Source organism: Centruroides vittatus, unplaced genomic scaffold (genome assembly GCF_030686945.1).
Source record: "Centruroides vittatus isolate TY-2023 unplaced genomic scaffold, ASM3068694v2 contig_1309, whole genome shotgun sequence".
Taxonomy (NCBI): Eukaryota; Metazoa; Arthropoda; class Arachnida; order Scorpiones; family Buthidae; genus Centruroides; species Centruroides vittatus.
In genome coordinates, this window is record NW_027120832.1 from 355,513 (window position 1) to 380,085 (window position 24,573).

The 24,573-nt window shown below is 31.3% G+C and overlaps 1 protein-coding gene across 2 annotated transcripts in view; it reads left to right on the plus strand.

Moving 5' to 3' along the window:
- Positions 1-24,573, plus strand: part of LOC136989967 (probable nuclear transport factor 2) — a 37,730-nt gene that overhangs the window by 12,303 nt on the left and 854 nt on the right. For both annotated transcript variants that reach the window (XM_067288280.1, XM_067288288.1), the window contains exons 2-3: positions 5,782-5,853; positions 6,815-6,913. In XM_067288280.1, coding sequence (XP_067144381.1) covers positions 5,782-5,853; positions 6,815-6,913 — 171 coding nt within the window. The remainder of the gene's footprint in view (positions 1-5,781; positions 5,854-6,814; positions 6,914-24,573) is intronic.

Consider the following 24,573-nt stretch of genomic DNA (forward strand, 5'->3'; position numbering starts at 1 on the left):
CAAAGTAATGAGTCAGATGATTTTTGTACTTTATGATAATTTCTTACATAATTGTAACCTTTGATTTATTTTATTTTAAAAATTTTATGGTATTTCATAAATCTCAAATATAATAAAACAAAGTTAAGTCTTTGTTTGTTAAATTTTTAAGTATTTTTTTTTTCTAATTTATAAAAATAAGTCATAAACATAAAACTCTATTTATGCTTGATGTAACAAAGGCTGTTTAGCATCCACTTATTGAAATTGCTTTGTGAATTAATGAAGATTTGTATTATCAGTTTAATGACAAGGAAAATATTTTTTTGATTGAGACACCTTTCTGATTAGACACTAATGGCCTGTACATAAGGATCAATCTGGGAACAAAGGTCAGCTCTCAAATAGTTTAATTATTATTTAGAAATAAATAATTTCATTTATGTGGAGCAATTAGGAAATTTTGAGTATATGTTAAATTTCTAAACAGCTTTCTTGTATATTTTGTTTATAACTTTTTCAAATGATGATGCTTTCCAAAATATTTACCTAGAATTTTGCAAGAAAGCACTCAGGTTAACATATATAAGATGCTATAGGATAACTTGACAAACAGATAATTTTTGTAGATTAGAATAATAGTTACTTTTATCTTTGTCTTGCCTTTCAGTGTAGACTAAGACATGAAAACAAGAAAATTTCAAATTTACATCATATCTATATATTTTTTAAAATTGATATATAGTAAAACCTGTTTAAGTCAAAGTTTGAGAGAGAAAAAAATCTTGACTTTAAGTTAATTTCGAGTTAATGAGTTTGATGCTCATTAACCCTTTTAAAATTTTTATGTAGCCGTAGTTTTTCCATTATTCAGCTGTTTCTCAAGACTCTGTTCACAGAATTATTACAAAATTGCATAAAATTTATGGTACTTTTGAGGGCATTGTCAAGACATTGTCCTTGCATCCCAATAAGTGCACCTATAACATACCGGGCATGTTTTCTAGTACAGCTGTTTTAAGCAATTTTTGCTTTTGTAGGAAACACTTCTACATCTCAGCTACTAAGTATTATTTGGTTTTTTGTATATGTCATTTTATACGAATGTTTAGTCAGAAATGACACACAATTCTAGATGAGATTATAAAATATCGGAGAAAATTCAATATTAGATGAAAATGCAATTAGCTACATTGTAAACAACAATAATAATAGAATGTGTGTACTCTCCAGTACTAATAAATCTGAAGATGCTTATGTTGGAATGGAAGATTATGTGAAAAACTATTTCTAATTTTTCTGATAACCAGTTTAAAATAGATTTTCATATGTCACAAACTTTTTATCTAAATATATAAAATTACTTGTCCTGACTGACTGATTGATTCATCATTGCCCAGGGCAAACTGCTGAACCTAAAGAGGTGAAATTTGGTTCACAGAGTACGTCATGGAAACGCACACTAAGAAGGGATTTTTCGAAATTCCCCTGCACAAGGAGAGAGAGAGCATTAAGGCTTAACTGGAAGAATGGCTTCTACTGTACTATTTTAGATGCGATTTTTTTGTTTTCAACTACGTTTAGTCTTCATTGAGTACTTAGGTGTATTAAATTGATAACATTTCAGACATTGTTATAAATATTTTTATATATTTTGATTTTTTAACCAAATGTTTGAATTGTTTTAAATTTGAATTTGTTATTGCATATTGGTTTAATTATAGAATGATTGTAAACGTTCCAGAAAATTGATCAAATTAAAAACAGTTTGTTTGATTTTCTGCAATTCTCATCATTCTCAGCAGTAGGTGTTACATAACAATTACTATGGTTGTTGAATATAAATGGTGTTTGCTTGCAAAATCCACACGGGTGAAGTCGTGGGTAACAGCTAGTCCCGGTAGCAGCCATCTTAACTTCTGTCTTCAGTGCTTGTGAGCCTTGCTGCACTAACACTACAGTGGCTAACTTAAAGCGGAAATAGCTTAACTATCTTTTAACAAAATGGCTTTAAGTGGCTTTACTGGGAACCATGCCCACTGTATGAGTAAAAGAATGCAGACGAGAGGACATAATTCATAGAGCTGTAGTGTTTATTTATACGATCTTATACAAATCATTCTATCTTTTATTCATTTAGAATAGAAGAGAGAATGAAGATCACTGATGTATTAAAGGGTGAAGAGTGCATGGAAAAAATAGTTTAGAGTTAAAAGTACCAACAATTTTAATTTAACAAAACCGTTTTATATGGAAAACCTTATGTACTGTGCCCGGAACCTGTAGATAGCTTTGAGTTAATGCAGTTTGACTTAGCAAGGTTTCACTGTAATTGATTGAGAAATATCAGTACAAAAACATATGTCCATGTTGTTCATAGTTTTTCTCTTTCCAATTCTTGGAGTTGATTTTAGTTTTCAGTTAATAAAAATAATTTAAAAATTAATCAAAAAATTTTTTCTTTTGTATTTTAAAAGTTCATAGTTTGGTTTGTAGTTATTTTGAGCTGGAAAATAATAAAGCAAGCTTGAAAATGAGAAAAATGACTAATTTTTTGGAAGTTTGGTTCTGTTTGACAAATTGAGTAATGATGATTAATTTCAGTTTAATTGATACTCCAAGATTTAATATTCTGAATAAGTATACTTTGTATCAAAATTAATTACATTATTTTAAATAAACTAATAACATACAGCCTGAAAATGCTGTGTATTGAAATAACATAGTGAAAATATTCAGATTAGTTACATAAAACTTTTTATGTGGAATTAACTTTTCTAAAGTAAAATAAGGTAGAAGCAAATAGTAATTAGTATTTTCATTGTTTTCTTATTCTCTAAACAAATTGTAAATTATCCTCTACAAATGCTATATAAAGCCACCTATATTCGTCTATTTTAATAATATAATATTACAATGATAATATAAGGTAATGTATTATATTGTTATATGTCAGGGGTGGGCAAGCAAGAGTTCAGTGGGAGCCAAAAAGTAGATTTTGCAAAATGCATGGGAGCCACAGTTCTGTACTGTTCTGGCGAATAGTATGGTAAGGCACACAATTTTATTATATAATATAAATATAATATAAAACAAATATTGAATTTTTTCAATAAATTATAAAAATAAAATTGTAAAAATAATAATAATAAAAAGAACTTAACACTTTCAGCAAGAGCCGCACGTAACTCAAAAAGAGCCACATGCGGCTCTCAGAGCCGCATTTGCCATGTCTGTTATATGTTAATATATTTACTAGGAATTATAGGATAAATAAGTTTTAAAATTTTTAATATTTGCATGTCCCATGAACATAAAATCATTGCCTAAACCAGTGTTCTGCAACCAGTGTGCCATCACAAGGTGGAAGGTGTGATGTGAACTGTTACGTATTCTATTAATTGTCAAGTTTTATTTATATATTTTTATCACAGTTGCTGTGTTTCTTATGCTTGTATTTCATTCTCTGCCGCAGAACTGATGAAATAAGATGATGATTGTTTATTCTTTATTACAAGCCATGCATTTTTATGTATTCTAAGAAATTAAATGTAAAATAAATTTTACTCACAAGTGTTGATGTCTGTTTAATAATAATAATAATAATAATAATAAAAATAAAGCACGGGGATGCCTCTTTGGGGAGACGGAAGGATTCATGATTGCCATACAGGATCAGGTCATAAATATTAAAAACTACAGAAAACACATACTCAAAGATGCAACACTCACAAATGACATGCAGAAAATGTCACATCATGCCAGAAACTATACAACACATCAACTCTGGTTGCAAGCTCTTGGCACAGACAGATTATCTACACAGATATAATCAAGTAGCAAATATAATACACCAAGAGCTTGCAAAGAAACACAAATTAGTAGACATCCACGAACCATACTACAAATACATTCCACAGACAGTATTGGAAAACAACACGCACAAAATGTACTATGACAGAGCCTATCACAGATAAAACAATTTACCACAACAGACCAGACATCACACTCATTGACAAACACAATAAAATCACATACATTATAGACATATCCATTCCAAACACTCACAATATACAAAACGCATGCACTGAAAAAATTAGCAAGTACACAGAACTCGCCCAGGAAATAAGGCATCTGTGGAGGATGGATAGGGTGCTTATTGTACCTGTTGTTCTCTCCTCTATAGGTGTCATACCACATACACTACACAAAAGCCTGGGCACATTACAATTGAATAGAAACACATACATCACACTACAGAAGGCCACTATATTGAATACCTGAATACAGACACACACACTGATACACTTCTTTAATTTCTGTTTTGGTTACTATGCCTTGACTTTGGTCCGGCATAGTACACAGCCACCAGTATTAACCGAGTATATCTCACCTAACCCAACATAATAATAATAATAATACATTAGTAGCTTTATGTAATTCTATTAATAGTATATCATACATATTTTAGGGTAATAACATTTCGATATGCCGTGTTGAGTCATGATGTGCCGCAAGTAGAAAAAGGTTGCGGAACACTGGCCTAAACAATGGCAGTTATAACGTTTTTATTACTAATTAGTAACTAATACAGTTACCCTGTCAACAATAGTTCTGTATACACAAGTAGAAATAAACAAATTAAATATTGAAGATAGATAGGTTTGAGGTATTTCCTCCCATTTCTGTTCAGTTGTGTTGTGTTTTGCAACTCCTCAACTGATGTATACTGTATCCATTTCTGTAAATGGCATGAGCTGGAATTTACAGAAACAATCCCCCCTGATCTTAACACCATAGAAAATGTTTCTATGGTGTTAAGATCAGGGAGGAAAGAAGTAGTCCATTTCACAGCCCTTTTATTCAAGAACCACTTATATGTGCTCTTAGCCTTGTGTACAAGTGAATTATCTCATTTTAAAAAATGGTAAATTCCTGCAATACTTTCTGGATAGGGTAGCAAATATTCTTCCAACATTTTGGTAAGCAAGAATTCATTTGATTTCATGATAAATGATAAACGTATTTTTCCATTCAGCCGAAAGCTAATTAGATTTTTGAATTTATTTGAAATTAAAGTTTCAAAAAAAAAGATGCATTAAAAGCATGTTAAAATTGGAACACGCGACTTTGATGAAGATGACATTTTCTCAAAGTTATTTGTCTTTCTTTAAAAATATCTAAATTTAAACTATCCAAACACAACCATGACAATGAATTTTATTCTTCTTTACCAACGTTGGTACCAATGTTTATAATTTGCAATCTCTCTATATCATTTCAATCTTTTTAACAATTTCAAAAATGTAAGTTTTTCTAAACCAACATAAAATTCTTCATTTGAATGTAATGATTTTTTTCTGTAACAAGACAGACATCTTGTAATTTTTAGATTTTTTTCATTCTGACTATAAACATCATTCTAACAAGTTTTAAAAAATTGTACAGGACACAAATTGAAAACTATTGATAATATTTTCTGAAGGGCTGATAGGTATGTTGTTCTTGTATATAAGAAAAGCTTTAAAGTGAGATCTTTTGTACTTTTACTACTAGATCATTTAGAAATGTTTTTATCAAAAGCCACTTATGGAAGCTCCTTTGAGTTAATTTTACTTTCACATAATTATAACTTTTGTAGAAAAATATTTTAATAAATTAAAGCATGAAATCATATTAATAAAGCATTTTTTATATTTTTACATCAAGCTAATATATTTATTAATTAAATTTTTGTTTTTAAATTAAATTATGCAAAGTTATTTAATATATTAATAAGATTTATTTTGGTTTCTTTGACAGGAAGAAAAGAGCCTTATGACATTTGAAGGTCAGCAGTTATTTGGAAGAATAAAAATAATGGAAAAAATTCAAGTATGTCATTTAATGTATTAAAGAAACAAACAATATTTTAAAATAAATCTACTAACTTCCAATTATAAAAAAAATGAAAAAAGGTTGATTATAATTTTAAATTAAATGTACTGTTCATATGCTATTCAGTAGTTTTTAAGCTCATTTTTAAATGTATAAATTGCTTCACATCATAAATATTAATCTTAAGAAATGAACTTAATTATGTACAGTTTACTTAGAGAGGATCATTTTGATGCATCACATCATGAATTATTCACAGTTGGAAAATTAGAATGTCAAATTTTTAAAGAACTCTTAATTCTATGACTTGAAAATGTGCATTCTTACAAATTCTTAAGGTAGATGCTTTATTTTTATTTTAAATATTTTAATGTTCCTTAATATATCCTAATGGTAATAATCTTACAAAATATTTTAAATTCTAAATATTTTGTAAACTGAAAATTGATTCAAAAAATGTTGTTATAAATAAAAAATGTCTGTTTTATAAGACAAATTGGATTTATCAAATTAATTAAAACATTTGTCACTTTTCTACATAATTAGTTTAACTTCAAACATGAATTTAACTGGATGAATTAAAATAGTGAAACAGAATTCAAAATTATATTATCACATCTCTTTGTAGAATTTCAGGTGTAAACTTCAGTTATTTTGGAAATTAGTTACCTAATAAATATTTAAATATAAAGATGATAATCAAATGTAACAAGATAGCATTTCAAAATTCTGTTATTTTTATCTTTTAAAGTACTTAATATTTTTATCATCAATATTTTATAGATAATTATACAGGTAAGTGATGATAATTGACCTTCACTTTTCTCAATGGAAAGTTGAATATCAACTGTTATTAACTTTATCTGAAAACATTTCCTAGATTTATAAAATTTAATAATGTTCATATTTAATTTTTTGTATATTTTGAATTATTTTAAAAAATATTTTAATTATATAGGGTTTGACTTTTCAAAAGATTCAGCATCAGATAACTTCAATTGATCCACAGCCAATGTTTGATGGTGGCATTTTAATCTGTGTTTTAGGACAACTTAAAGTACGTATTTAACAAACTTTATCATTATTATATATGAAAAATTAATAATTCATAAACTAAATCTTCTGTGATACTTTTTAATGTAGTTGAAATTTTTTTTTATTTACAAAAAGAAAAGAATGAAAATTAATTCTGAAATAAACATGTCATTTAATACATTTGTATATTAATCTATCATAGAATGTTATTTCAGGAGTTTTTAATGACAGTGTTAATTACAAGAAGGTTACGATATTTGTTAAAGTTCGACTTTTTGTATGTTTTTAGATTTATTTTCAAATGTTAGTGTATTTTGTTTAGATGAAAACAAAAATCTTTTTTTATTTGATTTAGACTTTCCTTTCAAAACTTACAAGCTACAAATTATAAATTAAGAGATGCATTCATTGAAAGTTGTTTACATGAAAGTATTCTAAACAAATATCAATTTTTTAAAATTTAAATATAATTGATGTATGACAGATATATTTTGTCATATTTTATCTACTGCTTTTATTCAGAATAAATAATATAATAAAGAAGCAATAATGCATTTTAAGTCATCAGACTATTCACAAATTACACATTGAACTTAAATGTTCAAAAATTTGACATATAATTGATTTTAAATAAACAAAATAATTAAAAATGTTAGTAAATGTGTTTATTTTTTAACTTATGATCACATGTAGTAGATACAATTTTTTACACATACTAGCTTTCCATATGCATTTTTCAACAAATTGAGTTACTTAGCATGCTTTCTTGATATCCTCATCCTACATGCTATCTAACTGTAAAAGTTTGTTGGAAAAAATTTTTTCTGCTTATTACAAGCCCTCAAAATTCATTACAGAAGCCATATTATGGATGTGATCACATACAATTTTTTTATTATCCAAAGATCCCATTCATAAGTGGTTTTCTGCACTGTCGTTTTTGGTGACCTGACATCAAAAATGTCATGAATTGCTACATAACATAAATATTATATCCTTTATTTCTACTCAAACATTGTAGTCTTTTCTGTGTTATGAAATCAATACTTTATACGAAAATTATAGAGATTAATTACAGTTGAAAATCAATGAGTTAAGATAAAATAAAAATTGAGTCATTTCTTTAACTACTATTTGGCATTCAGATTTTTTAACTTACAAGGGGAGGGCACGACCTGGGAAATTCACTTTGGGATGAGACTTGGTATATAGGTAGTACTCCTTTAGGATGTTCAATCCTCAAAACAAGAAAGTGCAATGGCCAGCCAATTTTAAGAAAAAGGCCTTTAAAAATTAGAGCTCAGCTTATGTACTAATAAGTTTCGCTAGGTCAGCAGCTGCTAAGCAGCTCAGTTGACATCGTTCTTGGCTACCGCCAAGTCGTTCAGGGTTCAAATCTCGGTCTCAATTAGTAATTTTTTTTTTCTTTCTAAAAATTTTTTAAAATAAGCATTTTGAATATATATAAATGTTAAAATTTTATTATAATAAATAATTTCATTTAAAAAAAGTTTAACACATATTACATGTCATTTTAATTATAATAATACAAAATAATTAATAATAATAGTTATAAATAATTAGTTATGGAACAACAGTTTTCTTTTATTATTCTATTGTATCAAATTTTTCAAAGGTTACTACTCTCATTAATTCTCACCACTTAAAAATAAAAAGTATAAAACATGTCTTTTATATTCATCCTTTACTTCCATTTTAACAAAAATAAACAACTAAAATGTTTCCAATTCCAACAGCATTATATAAATGAGATCCAATTTAACACTTCAGTGTGAAAAGTATCACATTAGACTGACATTTTCAACAGCAAAACAAGATTTTTCTCAGGGTCATAAAAATGGGCATGGACTTATGGACTGACCTGATATTTGGAGTGTCAGTTTACTTTTGGATTTCGAAGAGATCATAGTGTTTCGTTTATATATCACACCATATACAAATAGTTTCAATATTTTACAGTAAAATGTCTGTGAATGAAGATACTATCAATTTACCAACAGTTAATGATGATGATTATTAATACACTTATAATTATTTTGTATTATTATAATTAAATTGACATGTAACATGTGTTTAACATTTTTTTAAATGAAATTATTTATTATAATAAAATTTTAATATTTATATATATTTAAAATGCTTATTTTAAAAAATTTTTAGAAAGAAAAAAAATTACTAATTGAGATTGAGATTTGAACCCTGAACGACTTGGCAGTAGCCAAGAACGATGTCAACTGAGCTGCTCAGCAGCTGCTGACCTAGCGAAACTTATTAGTACATAAGCTGAGCTCTAATTTTTAAAGGCCTTTTTCTTAAAATTGGCTGGCCATTGCGCTTTCTTGTTTTGAGGATTGAACATCCTAAAGGAGTACTACCTATATACCAAGTCTCATCCCAAAGTGAATTTCCCAGGTCGTGCCCTCCCCTTGTTAGAGTGGAACCTGTTTGAGGTGACCACCCTTGAGACCAAGGTAAATGATCACTATATGGAGAATATGTACATTAGATCCAGTGAATCTCGTGATACATTTCTTTTGTAGATTTTGTGAATTTATTAGTCTTGACAGCTTTGGTTTTATATAAGCACAAGACTTAGATTAATAAGTAGTATACACATTAATTGCATAAAAACTGCAACATACAATACAAAAATTTCATATTGAAATAAGACATTGTTTTAACAAACAATGTCTTATTTCGATATGTAAAAAAAGTTGGTAATGTTTGCTTCAAGGATAATTTTTTCTGCAAAATTTGGTATTCTCTGTCTCTTTCCAGTTTCTAGACACTTTTAAGCATTGTTGGACAATTTGTGATAGCATATCATTTAATTTTTTCGCACATAGCTAACACATCTTTTTCTGTAACAGTATTTGTATCTTCACCTTCCTCTTTGTCTGCAAGAGCTGAAAGTATTATAGCTGGATTAACATCTTGAATATCTGTTAAAATGTTATTCACTAGATCTGATTCTGTATGATGTCAAACATGACGCTGTGCATCCACATTTCATTTGAACTGATCTTACTGTTTCCTGACCAGCTCATTAACAAGTTCCTGAAGATTGTTGTGATTCTCATTGAAGTAAATCCAGTCTTGCTGAAGCATATTTTTATGGTTGTAGTGTGAATTTCATCCCACAATATCTTAACCCCCATGCTAACTGATCAAGAATGTCAACAGATTTAGCGCCAGTTCATTTGCAACCTTTTGTTCATCTGTTCATCTGTATAACTGCTTGTATATGATGATTTCTATAATTTAGTTTGAATGTCTATTATTTCCTGATCCAAAGGCTGTAAAAATGACGATGAATTTTGGGAAGAATGAATATTAGAAAGTCTTATACCTGGAAGGTGGGAAGAGCAGTTGTCAACAATCATTAAATTGTTTTACTTTTGGAACTTTGTTTTTCTTTTTTTTTTTTTTTTGGTTGAACATTTAACCATTCAGTAAACATGTCTGTTGTCATCTATGCTCTTGTGTTGGCTCACTAAATGACAGGCAAATCTTCTGGTTTTATACTTTTGTAACAGAGGTTTGTTTGCTTTGCCAATTACTAAAAGGGTAAGCTTTCTCCTGCAAAATTGCATGAAAACAAGTCTCTCTGGTTATTTTACCATTTTTACATTGATCTCCAGCCATTGTTAATGTTTTACAGTCAAACCTCTGTTTTTGAACATAATTTGTTCCTCAAAGTTGTTCCAAAACTGAAACAATTTTTTCCATAAGAAACAATACAAAATGGATTAATCCATTCCTAACCCCAAGATAAAGCCCTTTCTTTACCTTTTTAATTTTTTATCTTTTTAAAAGATGTTCATTAAAAGTTCTTGCATTTAATTAATACTGTTAAATATAATGCCAAATGTTGATTATGTACTAATGAGAAATAATAATAAAATTATATTTAATAATAATTTTTTGTTATTTAATTTGGCTTAAGCATCTTCAAACACTTATTCTTGGATGCCATTTATACTATGCAAATATCAACTACATTAGTTTTTATTAATTCATTTGATTTAAATTCAATTTTGGCATGTATAAAAAGAAACAGAAGTAGTAATTTTACCCGCATGCACATTCAAATTTAATTTGAATAACAACATCATTAGCAATTCATGTGACATCTAATCACATGAGGTGATCTTGGTGCCACTAACTTCTGAATTGGTAATCCTATTGTTGATTGGTTGAGCCATTGACTTTTTAACATAGGAAGTATAGGGAGTTTATCATCTGTCTCTAATCTGTGGCCTGCTTTTTCCGAGTAACTTGTTCAGCAACTGAGTTATCGTATGGCTACCTGGGCAGATACGAGTTTCAAATTCTGTTCTTGAATTGATTTGTTTGAAAAATGAGGCATTGAAAAACCAAGGTTTGATTGTATTAGGCAAGGCTCTTAGAAACAAACCACATTTGTCAGCATTAAAGATGTCTTCTATAGTATCTGTCATGGACATAAATATTCTAGACCATTTTATAATTAACTGATACAGTTTAATAAAAACAATTTGTTTAGTTACAGACAGTACATACAGAAGGATATTAACAAAACTTACATCCAAAAATTATCCAACACTGTGAAAATGGATGATTTCAGACAAAATTTCTGCCATCCTCCTCCTTTCACAGAACATGACAGTTACAAAAAGAAGAAAAAATTAAAAACATAGAATGGATGTCATGCCAACAATTTTACTGATTTAAGAGAAAAATTCACATAAAAAAGCATTAAAGAATATTTTAAAAAATGTTTTAATATCTTGCAAGCACTTTTGACATATTTATAAACGTCATCTTCAGGCAGAACTGGAATAAAATAGCTTTTGAACAGAATTTAAAAAAAAATTGGAACAAAAACAGCATTAACCGCTTACAACATAACAAGTTTAAAAATAAAGTATTAGATTTAAAATGTGTGTAACATCATCGTGCATGCGCCTTACTGCGCAGAGATCAAGAATGGCATTAGCCATTTAGAATATAACACAAAACGTAGAGTATTAATTTAAATTGTCGTGCATGCACCTTACTGTGCAGAGAGGGCAGGGGTATAGAAACGGAGCTAATGCAGATGTTTTAACTGTTTGTATAGACTGATCCAAATCTCAGGCAACTCAAGGGTGGGAGAGTTTCAAGGAGATAGCAGTATGGTGAAGAGGGCCTCCCAAATGTACACCAAATTCCGTTCCTTACAGCACCTGACGTTACCACACGGTCCCAAAGTGGGATGTGGCAGTGCTGTACAACCATCTTAGATAGTTTGGTGTCACAGCTGCTCCCTGCGATGAAACATCGGTGCTCCGATATGCGGCTGGATAGCATCTTGGTAGTCACCCTTATATAGTAGGTGTGTGCCTGTGCCTACTATATGATCCACATTTGATTTTGGGAGGGTAACAAAATCAATTGTTTGTGGAAACAATAGCAACATTCATAAATTTAATTTCTGTGGAATCCTCATGGGTTGCAGTCTGAGACATTTTTTCATGGTGATTCCAGAGGATTGGATTATTCTTAGATGAGACTTCCAACAGATACAGCTCTAAAGTGAATGGACATGGATTCCACTTTTGGTTTTAAGCTGAGCTGCTCTCACCTGGCTGTCCCTGCTTGGAAAAATCTTTTCAACCCTGGCCATGGGCCAGTCAATTTTTTTTTGATTATCAAACCCTATGAACAGTATGTCACCAACTCAAGTTCTTCATCTTTTGAACTTCCCATCTGTATTAGTTGCCTTAGGGTATTCTTTACAGAATGACTTAATGCTTTGTGACAATCTTGACAATACTTGTCTTAACTGAAGTTTTTTATTATTGATGACCTTCATGTCAGGAACACCAACCTCTTCTATGGCTTGAATACATGGCTGGAGTCAATGGAAAAAAATCTTTGATGTCTTTCCCAACATAAGTGAGTGGCCTGCTGTTGATTGTTGCCTCCATGTTACACAAAATCATAGACAATTCCTCATATCTCAAAGATGAATGTCCCAGCACATGTCAAAGCAAAGTTTTCACTGAGCAGTTTAGCTGCTCCCACCATGCTGCAGTTGGATGAATGCTTTTGTGTGACACAATCTTTTGCCAATCTAAAGCCTAAAAATTTAGAGCACCTTGGGCACTGATGAAGTTCATTCCATTGTCAATATATATATATATATATAGTGGAAAGTCTCCCTCTTCTAGCAATTAGCCTACAGAGTAGAGTGCTTGCATGAAGCTTTCAGTGCTTAATGACATAACTAGTTCCAAATGAATTGTTCTTTATATTGCACAAGTGACAATAACAATCCAAGCCTTATTTTTTTCCTAAGCAAGAGGGGGGCTAAACAAATTCACTCCAATTATACTAAATGCTCTTGTGTGTCTGACACAATTCAATGGCAAGTGTATTGGGGCAGTTGCTTGGACCCGAGCCATATATCTTTTGCACTTAGTACATTTTGTCACAATGTTACAGATAATGCATCTATTGGAGATAATCCAATTCTTCTCCTTAGTTTAGAGGAGATTATTTGAAAACCTACATGGCAATTGGCTAGATGATGATCTCTAAGCAAGTAACTATGTGATGCATAGTTGGCAGCAAGATGGGATTTCTAAATGAAAATTCATCATCCCTCTCGATAATTTTTGTTTTTACTCAAATCACACTTTCCCTATCTTCCATCATGGCTATATCTTTAATTACCCTATTCAATATAAGGAAACTTCCTTTACACTAGACACCATAGAGTATTCTAGCTCTTCTGTGGTCAGAATGTTTCCTGTAAAGGCATTCTCCTTGTGAGCTTTTCTTTCAAATCTCCACAATCAGGCTAAAACTCAAATGATGCATGAGAATTTTGAAAGTCTTTTATATGGCGTTTCAGTCTTGACAGTGAGACTAGTGAATGACCCCTTTTTCTGTGCAGATAGAACCATCTTTTCATCTCCTGACATGGCCAACGATCCTCGGGATCCTTAATCCAGTGTGGACCCTCCCACCATCTAGTCTGTATCAACTGTAGGGGACTGCAACCCCTAGAGGAGAGGTTGGCAGGATTCAGTATTCCAGGCACATATCTCCACTGGTTAGGGTCAGAGAATTTACAGATTTCTTGGACTCTATTCTCAACAAAGATTCTCTATTGATTTTTGCATCTTATCCCTGCAAGAATTGTGGTTGAATTTGTCCAAAAGTGTGTAGGAATTGTTAAAAGTTCTAAAGCTTCTAGAATAAATTTTGCAAGTTGTGCTTCGATAACACATGCCAACAGCTCCATTCTGGAAATTGTAATTCCTTTTAATGGAGGCAAACTGAGCTTTTGCTTCCCAAAGCTGCATCATGTCTTTCATCTCACAATGCAGGTACACTGCAGTGACTTAGGCCTTTTGGCTGACATTACAGAATGCATGAATAGACCAGTGATTCTCAACCTTCTTAGCTCTGCGACCCCCCCAAATAGTAAATATAAATAAAATTAATATTTTGCGACTCCCACCCAAAGGAATAATAACAGTAAACCTAACTATTACTAATTGAATTTTGACTGTAATTATAAATATAAATTTTTATATAATCACATTGCACTAATTTTATACATTAAGAAAATACCAACAGTATAAAAAATGTAATACAACTATTCCTATAATTTTGTGTTGCTGCGTTTATAGCGATGGGTATGAACATGCATGTATGACGTGTACATACATGAGCAATTTACAAGTTCCAACTTGATGTGTACATGCTCTTTCTTTTCTTTACATGTATACTTATTGTAAGTAAAATGTTTGTAAGTTTATAATGAATGATTTTTTCTCATAAAATGATTTCATTGTTGTTTTGCGACCCCCCCCCCTTTAATATGGTTGAGAAATGCTGGAATAGACCATCTGCTTGGGGCATAACCCATAACTCACGTTATGAGGAATCCTAAGGTTCTTGAGCCCACTCAGCTCATTATACCAAATTTTGAAACTGTCTTGAATTTCTTCAGGTAAAGGTGCGTCCTAACTGGACTTGGTTACTCAAGCTTGCTGTACCACTAATTTCACGGGCAACATGATGGACACTAACACCCCAATGAGGTCAGATATCTCCTAAATTATTTATAAAATTTCCCTCTTGGAGAGGCTTTCCTTTCTCCACTATATTTTAAGGTCAAACATAAGGCTGTTTTTCTTCCAGTCCTACATGAGACCTAATACAGGAGCTGTATTCTCATTATGTATTCTTGTGTTTCATTTCTGAGAGACATTGTTTACATCACAAGCTGGTCGCTGATTGGCTAACCATTTGTTTATGTCTTGAGAGATCATTGCGTCTCTCCAAATGCAATTCTGGACAACTTTTTCTCAGAGATTCTCTCATTTCTCAGAGAACAAGACTTTCAACCAGTCTTTCATCTGTTGCCTCAATTTTGTTATATCCAATATGGACAACTGGATGCTACTCGTGCTGTACAATCATATTAGAGAATGTACTCTATCTCAGAAAAGAATATTTCGAGAGAGAAAATGATTCTGATTTTTTTTTTTCCAGTTCCTACTCGGGAACGCCACTGATTCCATTTTTTTTAATTATGCTACATCAATTACTGAACTATTGAATATATGGTAATCTTATCCATCTCTTTAAATATTTTTTGAAATATTACCATCTTATTTCTCCTTAACTAAGTATGTACACTTTTCTAACTTGGGTTATTAACATTTTTATATGTTAAGAGACAGTTTGACATTACAATCTGTGAAAACGTTATAAAATAAAAAACATATTTTCTTGCACTAAACAGTCATTTAGGGAAAGAGTTCTGTTGTTCCTATAAAATGCATCAAAAAGTGATCTTACTGGAGTTGTGAGACTATTGTGTTTAATTACTGGATGGTGTAGGAGATAGCGACATTTGACATACAACTCCTCTTTAGCCACTGTCTCAATAATCCCTTTTCCTAACCATTCACAAAACACTTTATCATACTCAAACAATTTATTCATACACTTGAGTCATTTCATTATATTAAGAAGTCTTTTTTCACCCATGCGGCAATTGGTTGGAATATCCTGTTTACCATTTACCTGTGGAAGACCAAAACAACAGCGACTGTCCTCCCTTCTCTTAAGTGTTGTTGTGCAGTCTCTTCTTGGTGACCTTTGTTAAACTTTCTCCAGGATATTTGACCCCTATTGTTTCAAGTTACTAAAGTTCAGGGACTTTTAACTCCCTCAATGCCAATTTGGTGAGTAAAGTTAAGGCATTTTCACAGTCATTTATCACATTTTCCTTCAGACCACAAATTGCCCATCTCAATTTGGTTTCAATTGCTATCAACCTTTCTTTCAATTATATTATTTTGCCAGTCAGCAGCTTCTCATAAATTTCACTGCCAGTCAGAAGATCAACAGTGCAGCTTCCTGGCCCTTCCTGTCTATTAACCATATTCTATATTTCTTAAGCTTTTTTAAAATCTCCAAACAGGGAATGGGCTGTATCTTCAGATGATGATGATTCTATATGTAATTCTGTTACTAATGACTTCTGCTTGTAGGACCTTTGGGAACCATAGTCCTGAACTTGCACACATCTTGACCTTTTGCCTTCTATAACTTTCACTTCTGGTGTTAGCAATACTACATCCTTGGAACACATGTTGGGTGATAGTGTTTTGTACCAGTTTAGGTTGTTCTGGGCAGAACAACACAGGATGTCCTTTATTGCATAAAAGAGCAGACCAAGCTTTTGCAGCACTTTGCAATATGGCTGGGTTTGAGGCATCTTAGGCAGCATCTTTTCCTTTGGTGACAAGGATCATGCAGCCAAACAATCTGTCAAGCACTTTGTCACAGAAGGTACAGTTCAGTTCCCTACCAGCAAATAAACCTGCTGCTGTTGGTACTTTAACTTCTTCTTTTGGTTCTCTTTAAACACTTCCTGTGTAGTCAATCCTTCTAAAGCCATGGTCAAACCATGCAATTTCCAGTCACACAGGTAACTGCAACTGCAACGGCTATTCTCGTTAACCCTTCAAAAACCAGCACGACTGCAACTGCGACTAGAAACAAAAAGCTTGTTCTACTCACGCCGATTGCAAACACACATCTAAATGCCTTTGTGCCACGTCATACAGTGACAACATTGAAAATAGTTCATCATCATGACAAAAAATTAGAGAATTGATACTTTTAGAGAATCGAGCTTATTCAGGCTCATGAATGCCTGTGGGATTTTAATTCTTCATTTATCAAAGATTTTATCTCTGAGTATTCTCTCCAGCTCTATGAAAATGATCACCTATTTTCTTTCATTCTTTGCAGAAAAGGAACTGCTTGCCATTTTAACAAGAAATGTCGCAAAATTTCCGAAAATACTCTGAAGTAGAACGTAAACCATTGGTAAACTCACAAAAGTAGTCAAAAACAAGCTACTATAATTTTATTGGTTTATTATAGGGTCACATGTTTCCAAATTGCAGCACCAGCAAACAATGTGGGATCACAAGATGTGCATGAATTGTGTGTGTTGCAGTTGCGGTCACCTGTGTGGCTGGAAATCGATGGTGTGATCACGGCTTAAGCCTCCCCTTGCCAAAAGTAGTCATTCTTCTCCTTCAGTTTCTCTTTTCAAAAACTGCATCAGTCTCGACAGTTGTTCTTTAGTGGAAGGATCTCAGGTAGGATCATTCTCCAAAAGAGCACTCCCTTGCCGGGCCTTTAATGTGTCTTCTGGCAAGCAGGATTTCCTCATAGGGTATAACCAAGGCATGTATATGGTAAGAGATGAAACTGTATTGTTCATCTGAACACTTGATAATATCAGCGCTCCTAGTAATGGTTGTGTTGACACTTGTTTATTATTAGGTTATACCAACTATTATTAGCCTGGTATTTTTTTTTTTTTAATTTATAGCATCCTAATGAGAATATGTTTGTTTAATGTTTGCAGGCCATATAATAACATCTTTAACATTAGAAAATGATTACATCACGTACCAAAACAAAGAGAAAGGTATATGTGGATAGCAAAGTTGAAATTTTTGTTTTGTTTAATAATAAAACTTACATATATTTGTTTAATATAATTATAGCATAATTGCACAATACAATTAAATAAAATTCTGGAATGCAGGATTATTAAACAATATATGGTATTTCAATACTGTTACCCAAAGTTCAAATCTGTAAGAAACATGCAACAAAAATAACTACATGATTATAGTATAGGAATAAAATTATATCAATAAATGTTATATGTGTATTATGTATTTCTAGCAAATTAATTAGGATGATAATATCTTATACAGATAAAAAAAAAAACTACCTTATTTAGGAACAATCAATATATTCTCAATTACTTTATACACTATTTTTCTCATTATTTTTATTTATAATCTGTGATAATTATTTCATTTTCTACTTAATTCTTGAATAACTGATGAAGTATTATAAACTTTTAAAATTTATATTACTTTAGTTTTGGTATTAATTTGGTTATGTATCTATAACAGTATAAGCAAATAATTTAAACAACTATATTAACTGTAGAAATGTGTTTGGCCTAATTATAGGTACAAAAACGTTCATGGATACTTTCTTATACTTCATAATTTAAATTTTAACAACATTATGATAAACTGTAATATAACTAAATACAGTCGACAGGTTCGCATAAGTTGTCACCTGGATAACTCAACACCATCGGTTAAGTAGTCATTTTCTGTGGTCCCGGCTGACTTACATAGGCATTAATGTTAAAAAACTCTGGTTTACTCGATATCGTTTAACTTGTCACCACTGGATAAGTCGACATACTTTTGCTGTCCCACACACTGATAAGTCGTCGCCCCTTCTGAAAAAATGAATTCACTCTGCACGTGTGGTGCAAACTCATTTTTTTCAGTAGAGGAGTTGATTTATTTATTAATACATAATTAATATATTTAATAATATAATAATATATATATACATATTAATAAAAATGTCTTAACATTTTATATATTTTTATGTATAAAATGATAACAGATAAACAAAGAAAATATACAATCTACATCAACATCACACCAGAATCCAATTTTGCATTTTCTCACGCTAGAGGCATTAAGAATCCTTAGACGTTACATGCCAACAATTGAGAATTGCGAAGATGATGTTTTCAAAGCGTTTGTGATCATTGAAAAAGAAAGTCGAGACAGTTAAGTGCTCAAAACAAACAACACTCAACGAATTTTTCAGTTTTTCATCTACAGAGTAATTGTAAATGGAGGACACAATGTATTGTAAGCCTATACTACTGTATAACACACTACTGTATTTTCCTAACTGTAGTTTTGTGGTTTTTTTTTTTTTTTCAACTTTACTTTAGTTGTCGCATCGGATAACTTGACACATTTTTCACTTCTCCTTGGGGTGTCGACTTATGTGGAGTCGACTGTATATATAAACAGTATTCAAAGGTAATTGCTATATGATCAAAATCATTTACCTTTCTTCTTTCTTGGGATATGGATTTAATCAGTTTCCAGAAGTTGAAAACATTGTCATAAAGCTTGCAAACATACAATAAATAGTGATAAAACATCCTACTGGTAAAAAGCAACCTTCTTGTGTAAAAAATTCATTTTCAATTTAGTTAATAATGGTCGGTATAACATAGTATAAGCTGGCAATGATTGAATCTACACAACCATTACTAAAAGGCACTGGTATCATTGAGCGATGAATTTAACAATAGAGTTTTACCACTTACTATATACAAGCTTTGGGTATAGCCAAGCTGCATTGGCTTCTGGATCCACCCCTAAGGATTCCAAAGCTTTATGATGAATTCAGCCTTATCGACTTTACCTTCAGGTAATCTGTTCCTTCTACTCATACATACTTTTAAGATTATCATAAGAAGCAACTCTTGGGCACAGACTTCCACCAACAGGTCTTTCCAAAATACTGTTCTAGAGTATCTTTACATAATTTTCTGATAACTTTCGACAAGTTCTTAGGCACGTGACCTAGATAGCATACATTGGAAAAGATACTGGAATTTTTCTGAATTTTCCAGCTCATCATCTAAGTGAATCCTTTTAACTGTGACCAAAAAGGCAAGCCAATTCCTCAGTTTCCCATCAAATTTCTATTTTTAGGAGTGTAATTTTGTCCTTTAGCACCATGTTTGATGTGCTCGTTTTGCTTTCAAGGTTACCTTTCATACCATTAAGCCTTTCTTCAACTAAATATACTCGTCAGAATATTGTTCCGCAGCCTCTATTTCATTGCCTATATTGTTGTCACTTGTGTTCCGATTCTCCTAGAATCAGAACACAAGTGACAACAATATAGGCAATGAAATAGTGTGTTCAAAATGTTACCATCTAGATCAGCGCTGTCCAACTTTTCATAGCCAGCGGGCCATATTTTCTTCACCAAACATTTCGGGGGCCAAGAAGGTTGATAAATGAAAATTCAGTTTATGTTAATTAAAAAAATATTTTATTTATACTAAAAAGAAAACTTTAAAATATTCGTAATATATTAATGAGAACATTGTGGCCGTAATTTTCACATAGTTAAATAATTTTAATATTAATAATAATAATTTAGTAACATAAACTTATTCATAGTAAAATGTACTCGCGGGCCGTAAACATAATTTGGCGGGCCGTATACGGCCTGCAGGCCGCCAGTTGGACAGCCCTGATCTAGATCCTTAACTTCCACCTTCAGATCTTACAATTTTTTCAATTTGTCATCGAGGAATCCTCTATCTGCCTCAACTTTACAAATTTCATCTTGTAGGATATTAAGTCTTTGTAAATGAAGCTCTTAGGGTCGTCCATTTCTTTTACCTTCTCCATTTTACTCGAAAATATTCTAACTCAACTAGGATCCTGTTATGGAGGCCAATTTTGTTATGGATATAAAGTATTCTAGAGAATCTAGACCATTTTGTAATTAACTGTTACAGTTTAATAAAAACGATTGTTTAGTTACAGATGGTATAGTACATACAGAAGGATATTAACAACACTTACAAAAACACATCCAAACATCATCCAACACTGTGACAATGGCTGGTCCCAAAGACAAAACTTGTCCCTTCCTCCTTAGTTCACAGAATGCCCCACACAGCTGTTACAAAAATAAGAAAAATAAAAAATTAATTTTACCAAACTCCAGTAGTATCCTTGAAAAAACTGGGATATCAGACAGGATATACCATTTTTTTTTCAAAATCTTTGAACATTTCCACTTATATCATATACAACATTTGACTTTCCACACTGTATCCTGTCTGAAATAGCACGTCTTTGCTTAAATAATTTGAGCCAGCTGTTTGACACATTAAAGTTCTGAATATTAAGCTTCTCTGCAAATGTCAATGCTGCTACTTGTAGCTTGGACCAGAGACACTAGCATTGATACCATGCATTTTCTGAAATCATTTTGAACAGCATCATTTAGTTCAAAATTTTTTGTCTTTTTTTAATTTTCAGGAATGGTCTCCATTTTCATTGTCTTCATAACATTCAAGATATTCAGCCTTGCATTTATGAATGTTGTTAACATATGTTTTACTTATCTGGAACTTTGCTGCTGCTTTTTGTTGGCTATTAGATTCAAGAAATATGATAACGTCAACTTTTTCTTTCAGAGAAAGCTCTCTGTATGGCTTGGTTGGCCATAGTTGAAAGCTGTGGAGAATATGAACAGATTTTGGATGCTATCAATAATTAATAAAATGTACAAAAGTAAGAACATACTTACATATGATAAATATGAGAGAAACTTTCAATACAGTATGAGACTGTGGTATTTCTGGAGCTTTCTAAATTCTGCCTAAACATGTTGCCAGATGTGAGATTTTGTAGACTAAACAATCATAAAATCCAGCCAAAAATTTATTACTAGTGCCTGGAAAGTTAGATCTTGACGTAAAAGCACATTTCAGAGGTAATGAAATTATTTCTCCTTTTTCAGTTTTTACATTTACTTAACATTTTTATTGAAGTTTAGATAAAATTTAGTTTCTTAGAACAGCTGTTGTACTGCAATATTGAAGCAGCATTTGGTAATGGACTTATGATTTTTTTGAAGTAAATACTACAGTATGTGAAAGCAAATGTTGACTAGCATGCAATGTTCCCTCTAAGCTGCATGGCCGTGCACTGCTCAAATTGTTGCCATGCACGAGAATTTATGTGCCGTGCAAGCGAACATGCACACTGATTTGAATTGTTTACTTATTTCTGACTCTGCTTGCAACATGATTATTGCTATGTATATTTTGATTAAATACATTAAATCATTGACAAAAGATAATATTTTGTGTGGAAGTATGTTTTAAAATGAATTTTAATCTCTACTTTATAATTAATTATTTTAATTTTTATAGGAAAAAATAAGATTTTATATATGTATGTCCAGAAAAATTTTTTGTTCAGAATCTGCTCAGCAAAATTTTTTTTTGCTCAGAGAAGTATATGTTCCTCTCATCTACAAAAAAAATTAGAGGGAACATTGCCGGCAAGTAGACTTTCTTCTTGCCCATGCCATGTGAGTTGCTGGTAGCCCAAAAACTCACAACCTATCAGCTGTTCTTACAGAGAATAGCTGTTCACTTTAATGGTTGCAGTTTAGGAAAACTAGATGTAACATTGATCACATTACACACTTAACAGGTGTCACTATACTGAGAAAAAATATGCCTGAAATTATGGAGTAAATTTCAGGTCAAATAAAATTGGTCACCGTAGAAAAATAATACAGAGGTGGTCACATTGGCAGGTTCCACTGTATGTCTATTTTTGCTGTTTGGGTATTAGCATGAGCATTGTAAAGAAGTGGCTTTGCAAGTGCATACGTATAATGATGATCACAAGAACAGGTGATTTTTTTCAATTTTTCAGCTTAAGAGATCAATTTTTTTATATAAATCATTCAAATCATAGAATGAATAAATTCAAGAACTTTTTGAAATACACTGCTGATCATTAAAATTGCTATAGTATGTAGGCAGCATGAGCAAACACAAAATTTGCATGAAAGGTACAATATGCTGTGTGCTCTGTACCTCAAGATTATCTGTCATCTCTTCCTCCCATTCTACTGTATGTGTACAATGAACCTGATTCTGTTATTTGCTTTCCTTCCTGGTATAGCAATTTTAATGGCCAACAGTGTAATTACTTTATCAACAAAGGCAATCCACATTCAAATTAGTTTAATTAACATCTATTAACATTACTCTAGCAAATCAAGTTTAGCAACCCATACAAGTAACCTAGATGTTCAACACTAAGACCATACATCTATTTGAATATTACAGTCTTGGTGTTGAACATAATCTTGTAGAAGAATTTAAAGACTGATTTAAAGTCATATTCTTTCTCTGTGTGCACATTTCAATTGTTCATTCTTTTTCATCAAGTCTCTTTAAACATAATTCATACCACAGTATCATTCATTGGAGATAAGTTGCATTGGTTCTAAATATTATAATGCATGCTTGAATTATCCTGCTGATATATACATATTTTAAAAATGTTTATATTTACTGTGTCATTTATATCAGTGGTTGGCAAGCTTTCTGACCTCACAGACCACTAAACTCACAATTCTGAATCCCATGGATCACTATTGTGAATTTTTTTAAACGATACAAAATCTTTAGAATGATAATCATAAAAGTTCAATTTTACTATATTAATATGAAACTTGCATGTTTAATTATAATAAATTAATGCAAGCTTAAAGTTCATTGTGCTTGTTTGAAATAAGTTTATGGGTTCTTAGCACTTTTACATGAAGGACGACAGTCGCACTTACAATATTGTTTATTGTTCATTATTTATTGATAACAGTCATTTCGTATTTGGTTTTAGATTCAAATAAAAAATCCCAATGAGTGAAAAAAGCAACTAAGCATTTTGCATTTCTTTCATAATTGCATAACCTTCAGTTGATCAATGTCCAAATTTCTCCACGGACCATCCAAATTTTCTCACAGACCACCGGTTGCCGACAGCTGATTTTATATAATCCAAATTCATTTTTCCATTAAAAAAATTTCTTAGTATGAGGAAATTTTTAACATTTTCATCAGAAAATGATTGTATTTAGTTTCTTGGTTGGCATTGTATAATTCTGTCTTTCTATTTAATCAAACTATTTTTATTTTATATTATAGTGTACAAACACTATAGATTGGAAACTGTCCTCAATTTCAAATATGTGTGGAAATTTTTGTCTGAGGATGATAAAATGGAATATCACAATAAAAACAAACAGATTTCATTGGGTATTTTATGTGATCTATCCTTCAGGGTCTGTTGCATAAAATGCTTGTAATTGTTACAAGATTTACAAGTTACAAATTACAAGAATAATGTATTGAAAAAAGTTTTTAACAAGTTAATGGCTACTTCTTTTACAAGCTACTATTAATAGTTGTAAGCAATTTTTAACATATGCAACTACTTATCAGTAACAAGCTACCAAGGATTTATAAGTTTTATAGCTTGTAACTAATACCTTTTGTAACGTGTAATTATTATACAATAGAGACCAGAAGTCAACTTTACCTGTACAGTTTTTTTGTTCTGCCAAAACTAAATAAAATTCGATATCTTCCAATCTGTCATTTTATTCTCTGGTCTGAAGAAAAAGTTGTGATTAATTCAA